Genomic DNA, 18,187 nt, shown 5'->3' on the forward strand with positions numbered 1-18,187 from the left:
ACGGTAGCCCTTTAGTTGAGAAATGTGCCATCCTAACCCCCAAGCCCCACTACTCCCTAATGTCTGCCATCCAACCCACTTCATTCATTTTCACAACCTCCCTGGCCTCTGTAGGAAATTGATTTTGTGACACCCAGTTATGGAACAATGTCCAATAAAAAGGAAAAAAAAAATCCTGAAAACAACATAGTATAGAACATGATTATAACAACAAAAGACAAAATATTCTTAGAAGAAAGTGACTAAAAAAAAAAAAAATCATATAAGCAGTTTTTGTTTCTGGAACAATGTTTAGTTTCTTTTTCTTCATGCTTTTTAAAGTAATTTCTAAACCCTGAAACACAGAGCAGACAGTAAGCTTTGTCACGTCTAATTGCAAAAACTAACAAAACTTCTAAGAAGTATGTAAGGATGAGCTTAAGCCCTCTTCTTTTGAAACTGATAGAAATAAGCTAATATCTTTCCAAATGGCAGATTTCGCCCACTTGATATAGCTTTGAAAATCTTCTACTTTACGACCATCTGTTTGGGTCTCCTTATCCTCACCAGAGGGTAAGCCGGTTGAGGACAGAGAAAGCACTTTGCTCACCTGGGGATCCCAAGCACCTGGCATGGTGCTGGCCACGTAAACAGACCTCAGGGAACACACAGGGCCGGGCTGCAGATGCTGGGATGGGCGTGGCTCCTATGTGCAAGAGCTGCTTCCAATCCCAGCCCTGCCATTCTAGTTGTATGCACAAGTTATTCACTCCCTGAGGTCTCTCTCTTGTCATCTGTAAAATGGGCATTCTGAGCAGCTAATGCCAAAGACTGCTGTGAATATTAAATGAGTCATTGCTTGCTGGGCACTTAACACTGTTGTTCTTATTGAAAGCAGAGAGGAAGAAAAGAAAAACGGGATGTGCTGTACAATGAACTCAATCCAAATGCATCTACCCTTTTTCAGACTGGAATAATATTTACACGTTTTGAATCTTCTAAACAAAGCTGTAGGCTACACCTAAGCTATATTATTTAATTTCCTGAGAGGCCACAAGACCCTCCAGAAGAAATAGATGCAGAAGGAAAACCCTTGAATATGTTCTGTCTCTGGCCCCTTTGGTTCTTTGAGGCCGACGTGTATCCTTGTAGGTTCTGCACATACCTGCTGGCCAGGGTGGAAGCTCGCTTCCTAAAGGACCCTGCCCCGGAGCCCAACTTACAGCATTCAATGGGGTTGGATGCCGTCTGCAAGGAGACGATCCTGCCACTGGCCTCTGGGATGTGCACGCGGAAGACCAGCCTCACCCGAGTGTTCTTTCTTCCGATGTCCGTCTCGCCTTTCCGCAGCTCAATGTCGGCATTGCGAAGCTTCAGGATCCCGGCACAGTCGATGCTGCCAGGAATTGAAGAACCCCATTTGAAACCCACCATCTTCGTAAGCAGGCAAAAATCACATACAAAAACTTCCTTTAAAATATTCCTACAGCCAGCCACAGGGATTAATTACAAAGCACCCATAAGCATTTCAGCCAGGAGTTTATACCAAGATGGGGGCGGGGGGGATTTAAAATAATTAGAGAAATTCCCCAATGGAAATGACTTCCCTGGGGAGATTTTTCATGCCAACTGTTCTGTTCTCAAAAGCATCTGAAAAACTCGACACAACTAGTGAATACTGATTCTAGACCATTTGGCAGCTAAGAGCAGTGAATCAACATTGAATCTCTTGAATGGATTCAAGTTATGGAAGAGTCCATCCTTGTGCTTAAGAAACGGGCCCTGAAGTAATTACAGTACTCAGGAGTTCTTTGTACACTTCTTGCAGTTTGCTGTAAATTTGAATTTATTTTCTCATTAAAAAAAGGTTTTTAATCCAAAACAGGTGTGCAACGTTTCCCAAACTTTAGCCATAGGTATGTGCATATTAACTTGATGCATTCAGACCTCTCTGTATTGGTAACTCCGTAGGTCAAACCAATTTTTTCATCCTAAATAAATTTAACTTCCTTCCAAGCAACATAATTCAAAGATTCCTGAGAACTCATGCTCTCAAGACACATGAAAATCTTCCCATATTATACTTTAAGCAGAAATCACTTTGAGTCAGCTGAGCACTGACGGAGAACTGTCATCAATGACTGTTTCCATCAACTCTGTAGAGTCCCCTGTCCCAAATCCCTGACCCTGGTTACTGCCCCATAAAGACCCACTTCCCTCATTCCCTGAGCCCTTACGTTGCCCTCATGTTGTTTTTTGGCTCCAGGGGAATCTCTAGGACTTTGGTGTTGCCTACGATCTTCTCGTAGCTGGTGGTAGTGACAGTTTTCCCTGTGATCCGATGCACCTGGTAGAAGGCGTGTGGCTTAAGGATCCGTTCATCAGCCGTCCCAATGAAGATCTGAAGCCCCAAAGGTTTATTTTCCATGTAGCCATGGAGCTGGGGTGGGGGGGAGAAAACAAAATAATTAACATTCAGGGTACAGCGGCTTGAGTACAACCAACAAAAAAGGATCAGAGGACCTCTAAACAGTAGAAAGAGGACGAGATTGGTGCATTGTCTGGAAGAACGTAGAATTGGAAGCAACCTTGCTATCCAGCCAGAGGGGACTGCTTAGACAAAGGACAGTGATGCCCCTCCAAGATGGACTATTAGGCAGCCACAACAAAGAATTGCCTTTTTGGAGAAACAGCCAGAAACTACACATAAATGATGACTGGGGTTGGAAGGAGTATTGCACTGCAATGACAATAAAAAATAACCTGAAAGGACAGGAACGGAGCTCTTGCCAATAGTCACCTGGGAAAATCAGAGGAACTTCCACTTTTTATGTGACTGTACTCCAATGAACGATGTTTGATTTTGTAATTTAAGAAAGGAATGAGACCAAAGTATTATAACCTAAGTCGAAAGATAATTAAAAACTGGAAGAAAATAGGCACAAGCTATTAATAGGCAAAAGATTAGCACATACATTATATTAAAAAATGTCTAAAAGTGATTAAGTAAAAGACAAGATTTCCTGGCCCACCTACTTAAAATTGAGTCCTACTCCCAAAGGTTTGCCCAATATCCTTCTCTTTCTTTTTATCTGATTTAACATACTATATATTTTCCTGATCCATTTTTGTCCAGGTCTTCTTCTTAAAACTAAACTGTTACCTCCTTGAGGGGCAGAAAAATGTGTTTATTTTATTTGCCACAAAGCCCCTAGCAACGAGAATAATGTTTATCACATAGTAGACATCCTAGCACATATTTGCTAATGAATTTAAAAAGCCATCCAACAGAAAAAACAAAATGGGCAAGATATTTGACCAGGAAGTTCACAGAAAAACAAATGCCCATTAACATAGAACAGATGTTCGATTTGACTTGGAAACAGAGAAAATGCAAATTAAACAACCACAAGATAGCCATTAGATTGGCACACAGGTAGATGTTTGATGACATTAAATATTTTGGAGACTGTAGGAGAAAAAGCCCATGTAGCTGATAGGTGGTAGAACTATTTTAAAGCTCCAATAAAAATATACATAAATAAATCAATACTCTCTCTGACTCAGTAATTCCACTTCTCAGTAAACACCTCAAGAGAAACACTGTGTGTACAGGAGGTATATACAAAAACGTTTGCTGAAACAAACGTAATAATGAACAATGAGTTAAATCAATAGCCTGATGACTAATGTGGCCTAGGCTATGAAACATGAAGAGTGTTTAAAAAAATAATAATAATAGTACAGTACAGGGCCATGAACTGACTCAGAAAAACCTAGAACACACTGTTAGAAAAGAAATGTGTATTAAACTACATATAGCATGACACAACTTAATGAAACAATGCAGAAATGTTTTCCACCATCCATTGGTACACATGTAAATGAGATAGGAAAAGGTATGAAAGGATGTGCTCCCAAATGACCACACCGTGAGTGCATCTAAGAATGGAGGAAGTGCTCAAGATTGAGAAAGTTGGACACTTCCAGGGGTGTCCAACTTTTTTCTTTTCTACCACACTTTTCGTAAGAGTTGTCTTGGGCCACATGTTAAATACATAAACACTAATGAGAGCTAATGAGCAAAAAAAAGTCCATGCATTCTTTTCACAACACGTAGCAGCACGGATAAGCAAAAGAGTTCTCAAATAATCTGCATGCGGCCCATGGGCCACAGATTGGGCACCCCTACATGAAAAGAAGAATGTATTCCTGAGAACTTATGAAATTTAACATGGGTTTAAAATATATACATAATAAAAGACAAAAGGGCACTCAGCTGATGATGAATTTCTGTCACTCCCCAGCAGGGAAACACTAGGCAAAGCATTTCATTTTTCTGTGCCTCTGTTCCTTTCCTGCAAATTGAGGGAGGCTGTGACAAGTGACAACCCACTAAGATCCCAAAGTTCTGCAAAACTTTAGTATAGCGGTTTTCAACCTGTGGGTCGCGACCCACAGGAACTGTGTTAAAGAGCCGCAGCATTAGGAAGATTGAGAACCACTGCTTTAGTAGGCTGTCCATTCACCTGCCAGAAACCAAAGAAAGACTCTAGAAGGAAAGATGATTCTGCGTAGTCCAGCGCTGGCTGTCCAATGCAAGAGCCACCAGCCACACATGTGCACTAATCACGGTCACACTAGCCACATTCCAAGTGTTCATAAGCCACATGTGGCTAGTGGCTAGCATAATGAGCAGCACAGATATAAACCAGTTCCATCACCATAAAAAGTTCTATTGGACACTGCCGGTCCCGAAAGATGGAGTTCCCATTCGCCCTTCTAAAAACTGCACAGATAGGCTGGATGTGGAACAGAGCTAGATAACCTTTTTCATAACCTGCCAGACATTTGCATTAGTGTCTGATATACACCAAGACACAGCCCTGGGACAAGGTGGAAATCCAGGTTAGTGGCCTCTTATCTGAAGAACAGGTGCAGTTCTCAGTGACAAAAATCCCAGGGGAGGAGGGGCAGCATTGAGAAGAGATTTGGGTTTTGTTGTTTTTGCTTTGCACTTGGGCCCAAGACAAATATATTTCCTCATCTCCTCTCCTGGAGTTATCAGGTGGCGATATCAAGAAGAAAAGTAGGCAGGATGGAGAGTGAGCCCTGATGGCCTGAGTCTGAGGCTACTTCCTCCTCTGCTGACAGAAAAGCGGAAATCGCATGCTGGGTGCACTCAAGGTAAACAGCCAGGGAGTAGCTGGAGATAACATCTGTCACGTCCCCACAGCTCTATCCGAATCCAGCCACTTCTGTCTTCTTCCCGGTTGGCACACCCACCCAAAGCCATCATCGCCTCTCATGGGGCACCCAGCAGGACCCAGCTTGCGTCTTGCTAGGCTTTCACCAAACAGCGCAATGATCTTTTAAAAATGCAAATCAGATCTAGACATTGTCCTGCCTACAACCCTGTAAAAACTTCCTGTGCCTTAGAATGAAATCCAAACTCCATACTATGGGCTACTTGGCTTCTAAAAGCCAAGCCCTTACCTTTTCTGCCCCTCAGTTAGGCTTCTTCTGACAGTAGCCCATCCTCCCAGTCCCTGAACACACCAAGCCCTTTCTGACCCCAGGGCCTTTGCACAAGCCATTTTCACTACCTGGCATACCCTTCCACTAACTAGTACATTTGTTTTTCAGATCCTCAGGTTCCGCTCCCCTCCCCAAACCATATTATTTACATACATCCCGTTTTCAAGCCAGCTCTTTGGACCTTGCAAGAACCAATTCTTAAATTTTTAGGAATTTTAAGAGCCAGCTGACACCACTTGGGTCACTTTGGCATGTCTATTTCCAACCATAGTGAGAATATTTACACCACAAATATTGACAAATACTATGAATCGGTGCTTTTTTTCCTCCTGGAAAATTAGATGTTAGCCATTGACTAGCACACCACTGGAATATTTAATTCATCACCCTGAAACCCCCTGTTTCAGTAATTGTTTCTTTATTAGTACCTCTCTCCCCCACCTGAATACAAGTTCCACAGTAGCAGGACTCTTGTTTATTTTGTTAAGCATGGTCAATGAACCTTCGCTGAATGAGCAATCACATCAACAGTAATGTGGCGGCGAACAGTGTCTGCCTCCCTCGGGCCAGACAGTAAACTTACACGTACCACAACAACACTCCATAGGATGGGCCTGTTATTGCCTGCATTTTGTATGAGGAAACTGAGGTTTACTAAGGTCAGGCAACTTGCCCCGGTCAACATGGTAAATACAGGGCAGAGTCAGGATTCGAACTCTGGATGCTCAGGCTCCAAGCCTATCCCTTCGCTCCCAAACTTGTTATCTGGTGGATTCACAGCTGCCCTCTGACCTAGGACTACAGATCAGAAAGTGCAGGTTCTCAAAAAAATAGGAGCAAGAGTTGCATTATAAGATGAAGAGTATTCTTCTTGCTAATCAGGACGGAGGAGGTAAGGAGAGAGACAAAGAAAGGCAGAGGGAGATTTGGGGGCTGAGGGAACAGGGAAAGAAACCAACAGCAACTAAAACAAACAAAAACAGTTGTTTCTTAAGAGGAAAAATCTCCTTTAGAAAAGCCAAGAACAGCCTCTCTGAATTCAAAAGCAGCCCGTGTTTGAGCTGGGCTGGCTCACACGATGTGAGCAGATGGAACCCGCCCTGTGCAGGTTAACATCAGAAAGGGGTGTGATATAGAAGGAATATAGTTTTTCACTTTGGATCAGATGTAATCTCAATTTCGATCCTAGCTCTGCTTCATAATAGCTGTAAGGCTCTGAAGCATTTGTTCTCTTCTGAGTTTCCATATGTTCGAATAAAAGAGGGACATCACCCTCCCCCACTGCTCCCCAGGCCTCCTTCGAAAGACTGAATAAGATGACCTTTGTCCGGTACCAGAGCACAGCACACAGTAGGTACCCACAAAACAAGAACTTTCCTTTTCAGCAAAGGATGATACAAATCAAAACAGGGAGGTGATTTTACAGAACTGAACTGAAGGGGGACGAATGCATGTGAAAGATTCACCAAGTGAGAAATTACCCAAAACAGCCCCCTGTGTGAACAAGCTCAGACACTGCTCCTTCCAGACTTCTCAGAGGGCGGAGGGTGTGGGCTGCAGAGTTCCCAGCGGGGCATGCTGGCAGGAGGAGGGCTCAGGTAAAGAAACCTAAAGAAACCTCGCCATCTTGCCTGAAAAGAGCACTCCCCATCCACCCTCCGGCCTTCCCCTCTGCAGGAGGTAGACAGCGTGTCCAGAACTCTGAGGGTTCCGCCGGCTCACTCTGCTACAGTCTTCCTTGCCAGCTCTCCAGAGGTTTTCTCTACCTTTTTTCTTACTTGTGTCTCTAAAAACTGAGTGACTTCAGTTTTGCAAACAGAATCTGATGTCTTTATTTTTTTATTTTTTGAGACAGAGTCTCACTCTGTCACTCTGGGTGGAGTGCTATGGCATCACAGCTTACAGCAACCTCAAACTCTTGGGGTTAAGCAATCCCCTTGCCTCAGCCTCCCAAGTAGCTGGGATTACAGGTGCCCACCACAATGCCTAGCCAGTGTTTCTGTTTTTAGGAGAGATGGGGGCTCACTGTTGCTCAGGCTGGTCTTGAACTTCTGAGTCCAGCCAATCCACCTGCTTCGGCCTCCCAGAGTGGTAGGATTACAGGTATGAGTCCCTGTGCCTGGCCTAGAACCTGATGTCCTGAGTTGACAGTCTCTGTGCTCAAGGTTTCAAACTCCCTGCCATCCCCATTTTAGAGAAACCTGGGTCAGGAGGCTTTGGTGTGACCTTCCTAGGCTTCTGCAAAGCTGAGGTCTTCCCACTGGCTCCAGGCAAGCAGCATCAGCCTCCAGGCAGAGCAGGCACTCAGCTGCAACGCAGAAGCCCAGGGCGAGCCACCTCCAAAGCACAGGAGGCTCTACTTCCTGCAGCCAAGGTGACAGCGAACATTTTCTGCTTCTTGTAATTTCCCAGGTGGTTGAAAAGTTTCCAGGAAGAAGGCAAGTTTCTAGCATACACACGTACAGGTGGGGAGGGTCCACAGCGTGTGTAGGGGTGGGGGCTGTGGCTGCAACGTGATGTGACTTCCATATGCAAACTGCAGGCTTAGGGACATCTACTCTGTCCCCTTGCCAGCTCAGCTACTTGAAAATCAGATCTAAGGAAGATGAAGTGATCTGCGATTTAACATCTACCCTACACATCTAACCTTGTCACAAAGGAAACTTTGCATCCTTACTAAGTGAAGATTTTTCTATACAGGATACTCCAATTATTTGCTAGCACAGCTTATTTAAGTGACACCCAGTCCTCAGAGGAAAACAGTGTTGATCCATTTTTTATAGATGAGAAAACCAAGATTCAGCTAGGTGAAGTAAGCTGCTCGCCATCCTCCGGCTCAGAAGTGACTGGGTCGTGACAGCCTCCACTGGCCCTGCTTGCAGCTTCTGTCTGGTGTCTGACTTCTGATTGAGAAAGAGGCAAAGTCCCCGGTGAGTCTGGGCTCTGCATTTTTAGACAGGCAGGTCCACCCTACCGGCTCAGCAAAAAGTACCAGGGCAAACAAGCATGGTCTGTACATCTCAGACACACTATGTCACAGAGAAAGTCATCAGGCCCAGCCCCAGCCCTAAATCCAAGCTCTTGCCCACTCTTACCCACCCAATGTAACTATTTGACACAGAGATAAAAAGGCATCAATAATTGTTAATTCTTGCTTTTCCTTTTTCTTATCATAAATTAATAAGAGTTCATTCCTCATCAGAAAAAGAGACAATATAAATTCTAAACAGATTGTCCCCCCTCCCCCCCGCAAAATAAGCATTTTAGGGTATAGCCTTCTAAACCTTTGTTTTTCATTCACAATCATTTTATTGTTTATTTTTTCTTTCTTTCTTTCTTTTTTTTTTTTGGAGACAGAGTCTCACTATGTCATCCTCAGTAGAATGCCATGGCGTCACAGCTTACAACAACCTCCAACTCTTGGGCTTAAGCGATTCTCTTGCCTCAGCCTCCCAAGTAGCTGGGACTACAGGCACCCGCCACAACGCCTGGCTATTTTTTTTTTTTTTGCAGTTTTTGGCCAGGGCTGGGTTTGAACCCACCACCTCCGGCATATGGGGCCAGCGCCCTACTCCTTTGAGCCACAGGTACCATCCTCGCCTGGCTATTTTTTGTTGCAGTTGTCATTGTCATTCAACTGCCTGGGCCAGGCTCGAACTCGCCACCCTTGGTGTATGTGGCCAGCGCTATAACCACTGTGCTACGGACACCAAGCCTTTTTTTTGTTTGTTTGTTTGAGACAGAGTCTTACTATGTTGCCCTGGGTAGAGTGCTATGGCATTAAGGCTCACAGCAACCTCCAACTCCTGGGCTTAAGCAATTCTCTTGCCTCAGCCTCCCAAGTAGCTGGGACTACAGGCGTCCGCCAGAATGCCTGGCTATTTTTGGGTTGTAGTTGTCATTGTTGTTTGGCAGGCCCGGGCCGGGTTCGAACCCGCCAGCTCTGGTGTATGTGGCTGGCACCCTAGCGGCTGAGCTATAGGCGCTGAGCCTATTTTTTCTTATTTTTAGTTGACAAATAATAACTGTATATATTATATATTTACGGGGTATAATGTGTGATATCTTGATATGTGTTTACATTGTGGAATGATTGACTCAGCTAATGAACAAATCCATCACTTCACATACTTTTCATTTTTTTGGTGGTAAAAACATTTCATAGTTACTCTTTCAGAAATTTTGAAAGATACCATGCATTATTATTTATGATAGTTGCCACTCTGTGCAATAGATCATTAAAGCTTATTCCCTCTAACTAAAATTACCTACCCTTTCAGGCTTTCCTCCAGGCACATAAACATACCTGGTGTTCCATTTTATGTATTGTCTCCACTTACTAATAGAGTGACTATTTCCGTTTGTCAATAAATCCTGTTTTATGAGGCAATCTCGAATGACCGCCTGGCATTCCCAAGGGCTCAGACGAGCCCAAGGCCAGTGAGGTGCCCAGGGCACAGGACTTGAGGTACCCACTCTCAGGGTCCAGCCAGTGCCTCACATTCGCCACCCAGCCCCTGCCCTAGTGTTTCCATCCTACCAGTGAGAACTCTTGCAAATGGACTTCCTGGAAAACGACTCTCCTATCAACTCTGCTTGGAGCTTTTTAAATACTCTCAGCTGGACGACGACTCGGATCCAAAATGTGGGATTGATTTCCAAAGAGGCAACTGGCCAAACAAACTGTTTTGAATTTTACCAAAATAAAACATTAACAATGTTAAGTAGCATTTTTGTTGAATTTTGAATATTAGGAAATTGCTGTCATCCTCAAAGATTTCTCTCTGAAGGAAGGGAAAAGCTCACGGGGGGAGGGACAGAGGGTGCAGGGAGAGGGGGTATGGCAATTCCCTATGGCCACGAAGCATGCAGGGAGAGGAGTTTTACCATAGCACAAGGATCCCTAATTCTACATTTATTTCTGGATGCCAAAGTTGCAGCACATATCTGCCACCCAGACCCTGACCCCCAACATACACATACATACACACGCGTGTGCACACACAGAGTCCAGGCACACTTAGTCCAGGACTTGACTCCCAGTCCTGCCAACGAGGATCTCATGTCCAGCTCAAGAGCACATATCAGTCCCTTCAGTAGAGACCCTAATTCTTGATACCTCCCTGTGCCTCAACCCTGTATTGGGTCCATCTCAAAGTTCTTCCACTTCTGTCCCTAAATCCCACTCCAGCCTGTCACCCTTGCCCCCTTCCAACTCCTCTGCCCCAGTGCCCAGGTCAGGGTGGAGGTGAGAGGTCTGGTCTCTGGCTTCCACCCTTGCCCACCCATAGTCCTCTTCATGCAGCATCTAGAAAGATCTTTGAAATGTAACTTAGAGCTTGCAGTTCATCTGCTCAAATCCACTCAGCAGTAAACATCTTACTTGCATCAAAAAGCCAAAGTCCTTAATGTGATTCAGAACATCCCATATGACCTGGCCCTGCCATCCCCATGGCAGCCATGTTGGTATGGTGGCCTTCAACTGATCAGGGCACCCATGAGGCAGGAGCCCACCCCAGGGTCTCCACACCTAACTTGCCCTCTGCTTGGAACACTCTGCCCCATACCCGTGGGGCTCACCCCCTTCATTCACACCTGCCCTCAGGTGACCCCCTCATCAGAGAGACCTTCCCAGACCACCCCACCCCATAGGGCGCCCCACACCCTTCTCACTCTTCAGCCACACGCCCTGATTTACGTTGTGTCACCACCTGACACTTCCCACCAGCTGACACTGCATGATCTAGTGATTTGATGGTTGCTGTCTCGCCCACTAGGCCGTCAGCCCCGACAGGCAGAGCCTTGTCTATCCGTCCTGTTCACTGGGCAGCCTTGGTGCAGAGAGCACCTCGCAGGTGGCTGGCCTGCGAGCAGGGCTGCCTGGGAGGAGCCAGAGCAGCTGCAGTCTCTCCAGACCCTCCCATTTCTCATAACAAAGAGCTATTATGCCACCCACACCAACTTCTCTCCAGCTTGGGCAGTTGTGTCACAGAGCCTGTCTTGCTTGGCGTGGGCAGATCTTAGCTGGTTGGACAAATGGTACCTGACCCGGGCTTCCTTCTTGCAAACAGACGTTAAGGGAGAGCCCTGTGTCTGCTTTCTGAGCCGGTGGGGTTCCGACTGGCCAGACGTATCTCCAGTCCGGCAGGAGACCACTGTGACCAGTCAGCCAGCTGACAGTGGCGCATTTTGAAATTACATAGAGCACCACAAAAAGAGAATTAGGCATTCTAGACAGGCCCCCAAATCAATCCAGTCCGTCTCTCTCTGTGTTCTAAATTAAGAATCGAGTCATTCTATATTTCTCACATCACTGGAAATTAAAAACAGACATATCTACCGCATAGCAAGCACGCTTGCTCAAGAGCGGCTTGATGGCCCGGAACATGCTAGATTTGTTTCCAATTACCATGTCCACATTTGAAACCCTGAGGAAGCCCTAGAAACCAGTGTGGAGAGATCAGAGGAAAGGCACATTAGCCTAATGGGATTCAGGACCAAATGCTGCACCCCAGCCCCTCTACTCACAGCCCCCCGGGGGTCTTTGAGTAAAAAGCTTCGATCACTCTGCCCCCTCCCCCAGGGGCTAGAGATGTTAACTTTCCCTTCTCTGCTCTCACCCACCCCTTTCCACTCTCAACCTCCAGCTCTGGTCTGCCTAGCAGAAATGTCAACCCAGCCACCAGCACCCACCATCAATCCCATCCTGATCCACTGCATCTTCGGGCCACAGAGAGACCGAGTCATAGGAGATGGGTCTGGAAGTACTGGATTGAAATATGCAAGCCTAAAATAGGTCAGTTCATCTTTGGATAGAGTTGGGTGTTTCGTTTTTCTTAAGATGACAAACAAAGTACTTTTCACATCTTTCTGTCCTCTTGCAAAGAGCCTGAGACCAAGAGCCTGAGTCCTGGGGTCCAACCCTCTGGGTTAACATCCTGGCACCTGCTGGTCATAGTGGGGAAGTCAGATTACACCTCAGTTTCTACCTCTGCAAATGGGGCCCATGACAGTACATACCTCACCAGGCTGCTGGGAGGATCAAGTGAGTTATGCATAAAGCAAGTGACAAACAACTCAATAAAGGTTAGCGTCCATTCATATCCTCTCATCTATGGCTGGGCAGCTTTTGGAGACGAAATTCTTTTTCTCTGGTTGCAACCCTTGGGAAAAATAATGTTTTGTTTTGTTTTGTTCACCCTGGAGAGTGCTATGGGTCATAGCAACCTCAAACTCCTGGTCTCAAACAATCCTCCTGCCTCAGCCTCCGGGGTAGATGGGACTACAGGCACACACCACAACATCTGGCTAATTTTCCTATTTTTATTAGACACGGGGTCTCACTCTTGATCAGGCTGGTCTTGAGCTCCTGAGCTAAAGTGATCCTCCTGCCTTGGCCTCACAGACTGCTAGGATTTCAGGTGTGAGCCACCTGGCCAGGAGAAATAATCTTAAAGGTTGTCTTTGGGTTCTAAACTGGAATAATCCTCAGGTGCAGTTAGATTAAAATCCGAACTCTTCATCACAGCCTCCAAAACCCTGCATGATCCAGCCCTGGCCCAAATCACTAACCTCATCTCCCCACTCTGGTCTGGCCACATGGGCCTCTTTGCAGCTCCCTCCCTAAATGGGCTGAGTTTGGCCCTGAGACCTCAGGGCCTTTGCACATGCAATACCCTCAGCTTAGAACACTTATCTTCCCATAGACGGTTCTCCTTGACTTCAGGTCTTAGCCTAAATGCAGGGCCTTCTCTGAGTGTCCCCGCTGACGCAGAACTTCCGCCACCATCACTGTCGTATCCTCCCGCCCCAACTAAAACGTAAGCTCATTCATCACTACGTCCCAGCACCTTGAACAGTACCTGGCATCTAGGACGTGTTCAATAAATATTTGCTGAATAAATAAATGAATAGATCAGTCCTCAGTTCCTTTGTGGATCAACATATTGCCGGGTGATTCATCCTCCAGTGACTCTGAGAAAGGAGGCTTATTCATGTCTGGAAGAGAATCCCCACCGTTCAGAGTCTGCCTAAATTCACTACCGTTTGAGCCAGTCTGCAGGCATGTGTCTCACCGTGAAAGAGACATATTATACCAGGCCAATTACACTGGAAGTCAGAAGAGGAGACAAACTTGGGCTGGAAAAATGAAGTGTATAATCTCAAGACTGAGTAGAAAGGACAGCGACCTGGCAGCTTTGCTGAGACAGTGAGAGAAAAGGGAGCAAGCAATATCCATCTGTGTTCACCCAAACATCAGGCAAGGGGAAAGCACCCCGCCAAAACGTTTCCCCAGATTTTCTCATTCGGGACACTGGCCTGATATTAAGGAACAAGGTATCTACTGTCTGCAGGGGCCTGGGCTCTTGAAGAAGCAGGGGATAGAGAGAGGACTGAATCCCCAGAAGGAGGGCACTGAGAACTGAAGGAAGCTTCCAGAAACCCCCCACGAGCATCTGACCCTGACAGTAGCTAGGGTACCTGGCGCAGCAGCCTGGAAATGCCCCAGGGATGCAGGGGGCAAGAGCATCCTGAGTGCCAGCCCCGATGGCAGCTTTCAGAACACATTGATAGACCATCCCAAGAGAACTGCAGTTCAGTTTCATGTTAATATTCCACCAAAGACAGGGATATCTGGACGGGGCTTAAGCTCTAGCCCCTCTTCCCTCACTATAGCCAAAAGAGGGGGGAAAAACCCTCCCCCAGATGCTGGAGTGGCAAAAAATCAGGACTTAGGAAATGCAAGACAGCAGGCTGGGCTGGCTAAGGCATGAAAAAGGTGAGTTATTCCCAATCAAATTACACCCCCTCCCCCAGGCTGAAGGCTCTGCAGGTCTCTCTGGATCCAGACCAAAAACTGAGTCACTTTTGCCACAAGGGGGAAAAAAAAAGAGAGAGAAGGCAGACGTGATGTGTACCTTTCCGTACTCTATTTTGGGATTTTAAGATCCAGTTTCTTTCGTTTCAAAGGGTGGGTTTTTGGAGGGCTCTCTCTCTGCATAACTCTGCTACTCTGAGCGCAGCCAGACCAGACGGCTGCTGAGACGGGCTCTGGCGGTGACCTGGGGAGAGGCGGGGCTCTCTGGCAGATCAACAAACGCATCATTCAGGAACAAGGAGCCCGTTCTTGTGTGCGGCGTGGGGCCTGGCTTCCACAAACATGATGGAAGCCTGTGGGCCGATCCAGGCTGACTCACCTCGTCATCAAGGCCACTTCCAAGTTCATTCACTCCTTTGTTTACTCATTCATCCCCAAGCGCCTCTCTGGGAAGGGATGTTCAGCCTCAGGAAAGGGACGTTCAGCTGAAAGCTGTTCTTCAGAATAATTAATACACACCCCTTCGGTGAAGAATCGGGTACCCCTCTGGATGGGTGGTAGCATTGCGGATGATCATTATCCCATGATTTAAGATATGGGGACAAAAACGAGTAATTCGGGATCTCCCAATCTCAGTATTACTGACCACAGCTGACTATTGATCAGAGGGTCAAGTAGCCATTATTGTGGGGGCTGAAGTAGGATGTCTACCCACGATGGGCCTATAACCACCTTCTCCCTGGATGTGACGCAAAAAATGTCTCCCAAGGCACAAAATCATCCCCTTGGAGACCACTATTAAATTAAGCTAACATTTGCAGGGAGGGGGCTTTTTCTTCAGAATGTCTGTGTCGAAACACTATCCCTGTCCAACACAACATGGTGCCAGTTGCTCCTTCAAAGAACACCCCCTATCCTTCTGTTTTTCACCATTCCTTCCACCTCTCTGGGTCCCAGCGCTTCTGTCTCTCGCCTGGATGGACCACTCCATCCACCCACTCATTTCCACCTCTGCTCTTGTCTCCATCCTAAAGAGAATTTCCTTAGGTCTTTCGAAAGCAAATAAGTTCGTATCACTTCCCTACTTAAAATCCACCCATGACTTCCCGTTACACAAAGAATTAAATCCAAATTCCACACCCTGCGAAGTCCTGCATCATCTGATTCTTTCTTCTCTCTCCAGCTTTGAGTTCTACCATCCCTCCCTTGTCCACTGCTGGCAGACACAAAAATATACTTGTTACCTCTCCAGTGGCCACACTCCCCCTGCCTCAGGGCCTTTGCACTTGCAACTCCAGCGGGATGATCTTTCCTTAATTCTCACCTGCCTGGTTCTTTATCATTATTCAAATAGGGGCTTAAATAAACTCATCCCTAGAAAGGATCCTCCTCTGTACCCCAGTGTAAAATAAGCCACCTCCCCAGGCATTCTCTCATATTCATCCATCGTATCCTTTCAAAATGCTCCATCACAATCTACAATAACCTTGTTTATGGTTTAACCTGCTCCACATCTGTACCCTCATTGGAATGAACATGCTGGGGTCCAAAATAATGAGTGGTTTTTATTTTCTAAATATTCTACAATGAGCATGTAATACATTTATTATAATTTTTTAGAAAGCTCATTAAATAAGGAAAAACAGCCATGCCTTGGCCAGCACTTTGAGCATTGACTTTTAAAGGCCTCTGGCACCTACCACTTCTGGACTGAGAACGCACCATATCTATAAAGACCACAGGACAAGGGTGCTCAGTCAGCGTTTTTCTTTTTCTTTTTTTTTTTTTTGAGACAGAATCTCACTTTGCCACCCTTGGTAGAGTGCCATGGCGTCACAGCTCATAACAACCTCAAACTCTTGGGCTGAAAGCAATTCTCTTGCCTCAGCCTTCCAAGTAGCTGGGACTACAAGCTCCCACCACAACACCCAGCTGTTTATTAGAGATGGGGTCTCACTCTTGCTCAAGCTGGTCTCAAACTCCTGAACTCAGGCAATCCACCAGCCTCAGCCTCCAGAGTGCTAGGATTATAAGCATGAGCTTATAATGCTAGCCCATCCTCTCAGCCTTTATAGGTGACCAAGGCTCAGATTCACTTCTTCTTTGACTAACTGTAGATAAAGTGCCTATGATGTGCTACTTAGAGTTTGGACAGCAGAAACTCAGTGCTGAAAAAGACAGTCAGGCTCTACAGGGAAGGCTGGAGCTCTGATTTTTGGATACAGTCTCACAAAAGAGACTCTCAAAGGTCCCGGGGACCATCCATCTCAGAAGACCTGCCCTGTCACACCACCTCCACAAGCTTCTCTTAAAGCCCTGTCATGACCATGAGTTTAATAGTCACCTCTCTCTAGACCATAGCCTACAGAAAATCAGATAAGCAAAAGACTGAAGCTCTCAAAACTTTAAAATTTCACTCTAAAAACAGCCTTATGATATTGTTTTTAAGGTTATTTGTTGTGACAAAGACCACTTACTCTTACTCATTAGCCAGTCTCTCTTCCTTCGTAGCAGGATCCCAATTACCTTGGATGGCAACGAGCCCAGGTAAGAGTTTGTACCTCTTAGCCTCCCTGCAGATAAGTATAACATTCCCAGGTTTGCCCAGTGAGATATAAGCAGAGGTGTGCCAAGAACTTGCAGAATGGTTCCTGAACAGGGGCTCAACAAGCTGGCGAGTAGGCCCCTTTGGCCCTGTCTTCTTTCCTCCTTGGAATTCCACTACTTGGAATGTGGATGTGATGGCTGCAGCTCCAGCAATCATTTTGGACCATGAGGTGACCTCAAATGAACTAGAAGGAGAGATGGAACCTGGATTCCTGATGATTTCATAGCACTTTGGACTACCCAGCTCTAGACCTCTAGACTTTCTACATAAGAGAATAAATTCTTGGGTGATGAGCAACTGGTATTTGGAACTTTCTGTTAGATGCAACCTAGATCTAATTGAAAGACCCATCATCCCATCACCATAATATCAAGTCCTCAATGCCTTCATGTTCTACTCAACTGCACTGCAATGAGATAATACGGCCATGCTTAGGTGAGTCTTTAAACAAACTCAAGGTATAGATAGCAGATGTATCCATACACACATCTGCTGAATTTATAAAAGGCTTCATGAAAAAAAAAATGACTTCTCTAAAAAGCTGGTTCTCTGCTTAGAACATCCCAGGAATGACCCCCAAGTCCGTCTGGGAGTCTTCTCACCTTCTTACTCACAATCTGAGTGAGTGTCTAGAAAGGTATTTCCAAAAGGGGAGGAGAAGTGGGGGAAAAGACGACTGTCTGAGATGCACGGGAATGACGACAGTGCTCACTAGAAATAAAATCGCTGCTTACTTTCTGTCTGGTTTCCGAATTGCTTTTTCCTGATTGAAAGGTGCCAGGCCTGGCAGCATCTAAAAATTTAAAATTCAAGTCAACAAATATTTGTTGAGCACCACCTATTCACAAAAAGAGCCACACTAGGAGGAAGTGTGTATAATAGGAGATGCTATAATTCATCAAAATATTATAACACCACCATCTAATAATGCATGGAGAGCTTCCTAAACATCAGGCATTGCTCTCAGCGCTGACTGACATCTCTCGGTCTCCCTCCCAGATTGATGAGAGATGCACTACAATTTTATCCAAGAGGGACGTGAGGCACAGAGAGGCCATTTGCTCAAGGTCACGCAGTAAGAAAGAGGGAAGCCAGGATTCTAAGCCAGTAGATCAGATTCCATGGCCCATTCTGTTGACAATTACATGATATTCTGTTCCTGTTGTGTCCAAAGGGGGAAGAAACCACAGCCACAAATGGCCATAGCACTGTTCCCAAGCCTCGGTCATTCTCCAGACACATTC

The 18,187-nt window shown here is 45.8% G+C and overlaps 1 protein-coding gene across 5 annotated transcripts in view; it reads right to left on the minus strand.

Moving 5' to 3' along the window:
* Nucleotides 1–18,187, minus strand: part of NFATC2 (nuclear factor of activated T cells 2) — a 155,692-nt gene that overhangs the window by 73,302 nt on the left and 64,203 nt on the right. For all 5 annotated transcript variants that reach the window (XM_053574545.1, XM_053574547.1, XM_053574542.1 and 2 more), the window contains exons 4-5: nt 2,217–2,419; nt 1,203–1,375 (exon numbers count right to left, since the gene is read on the minus strand). In XM_053574545.1, the coding sequence (XP_053430520.1) occupies nt 1,203–1,375; nt 2,217–2,419 (376 nt within the window). The remainder of the gene's footprint in view (nt 1–1,202; nt 1,376–2,216; nt 2,420–18,187) is intronic.

The sequence above is a fragment of the Nycticebus coucang genome, chromosome 21 (assembly GCF_027406575.1).
Source record: "Nycticebus coucang isolate mNycCou1 chromosome 21, mNycCou1.pri, whole genome shotgun sequence".
In the NCBI taxonomy this organism is placed as follows: Eukaryota; Metazoa; Chordata; class Mammalia; order Primates; family Lorisidae; genus Nycticebus; species Nycticebus coucang.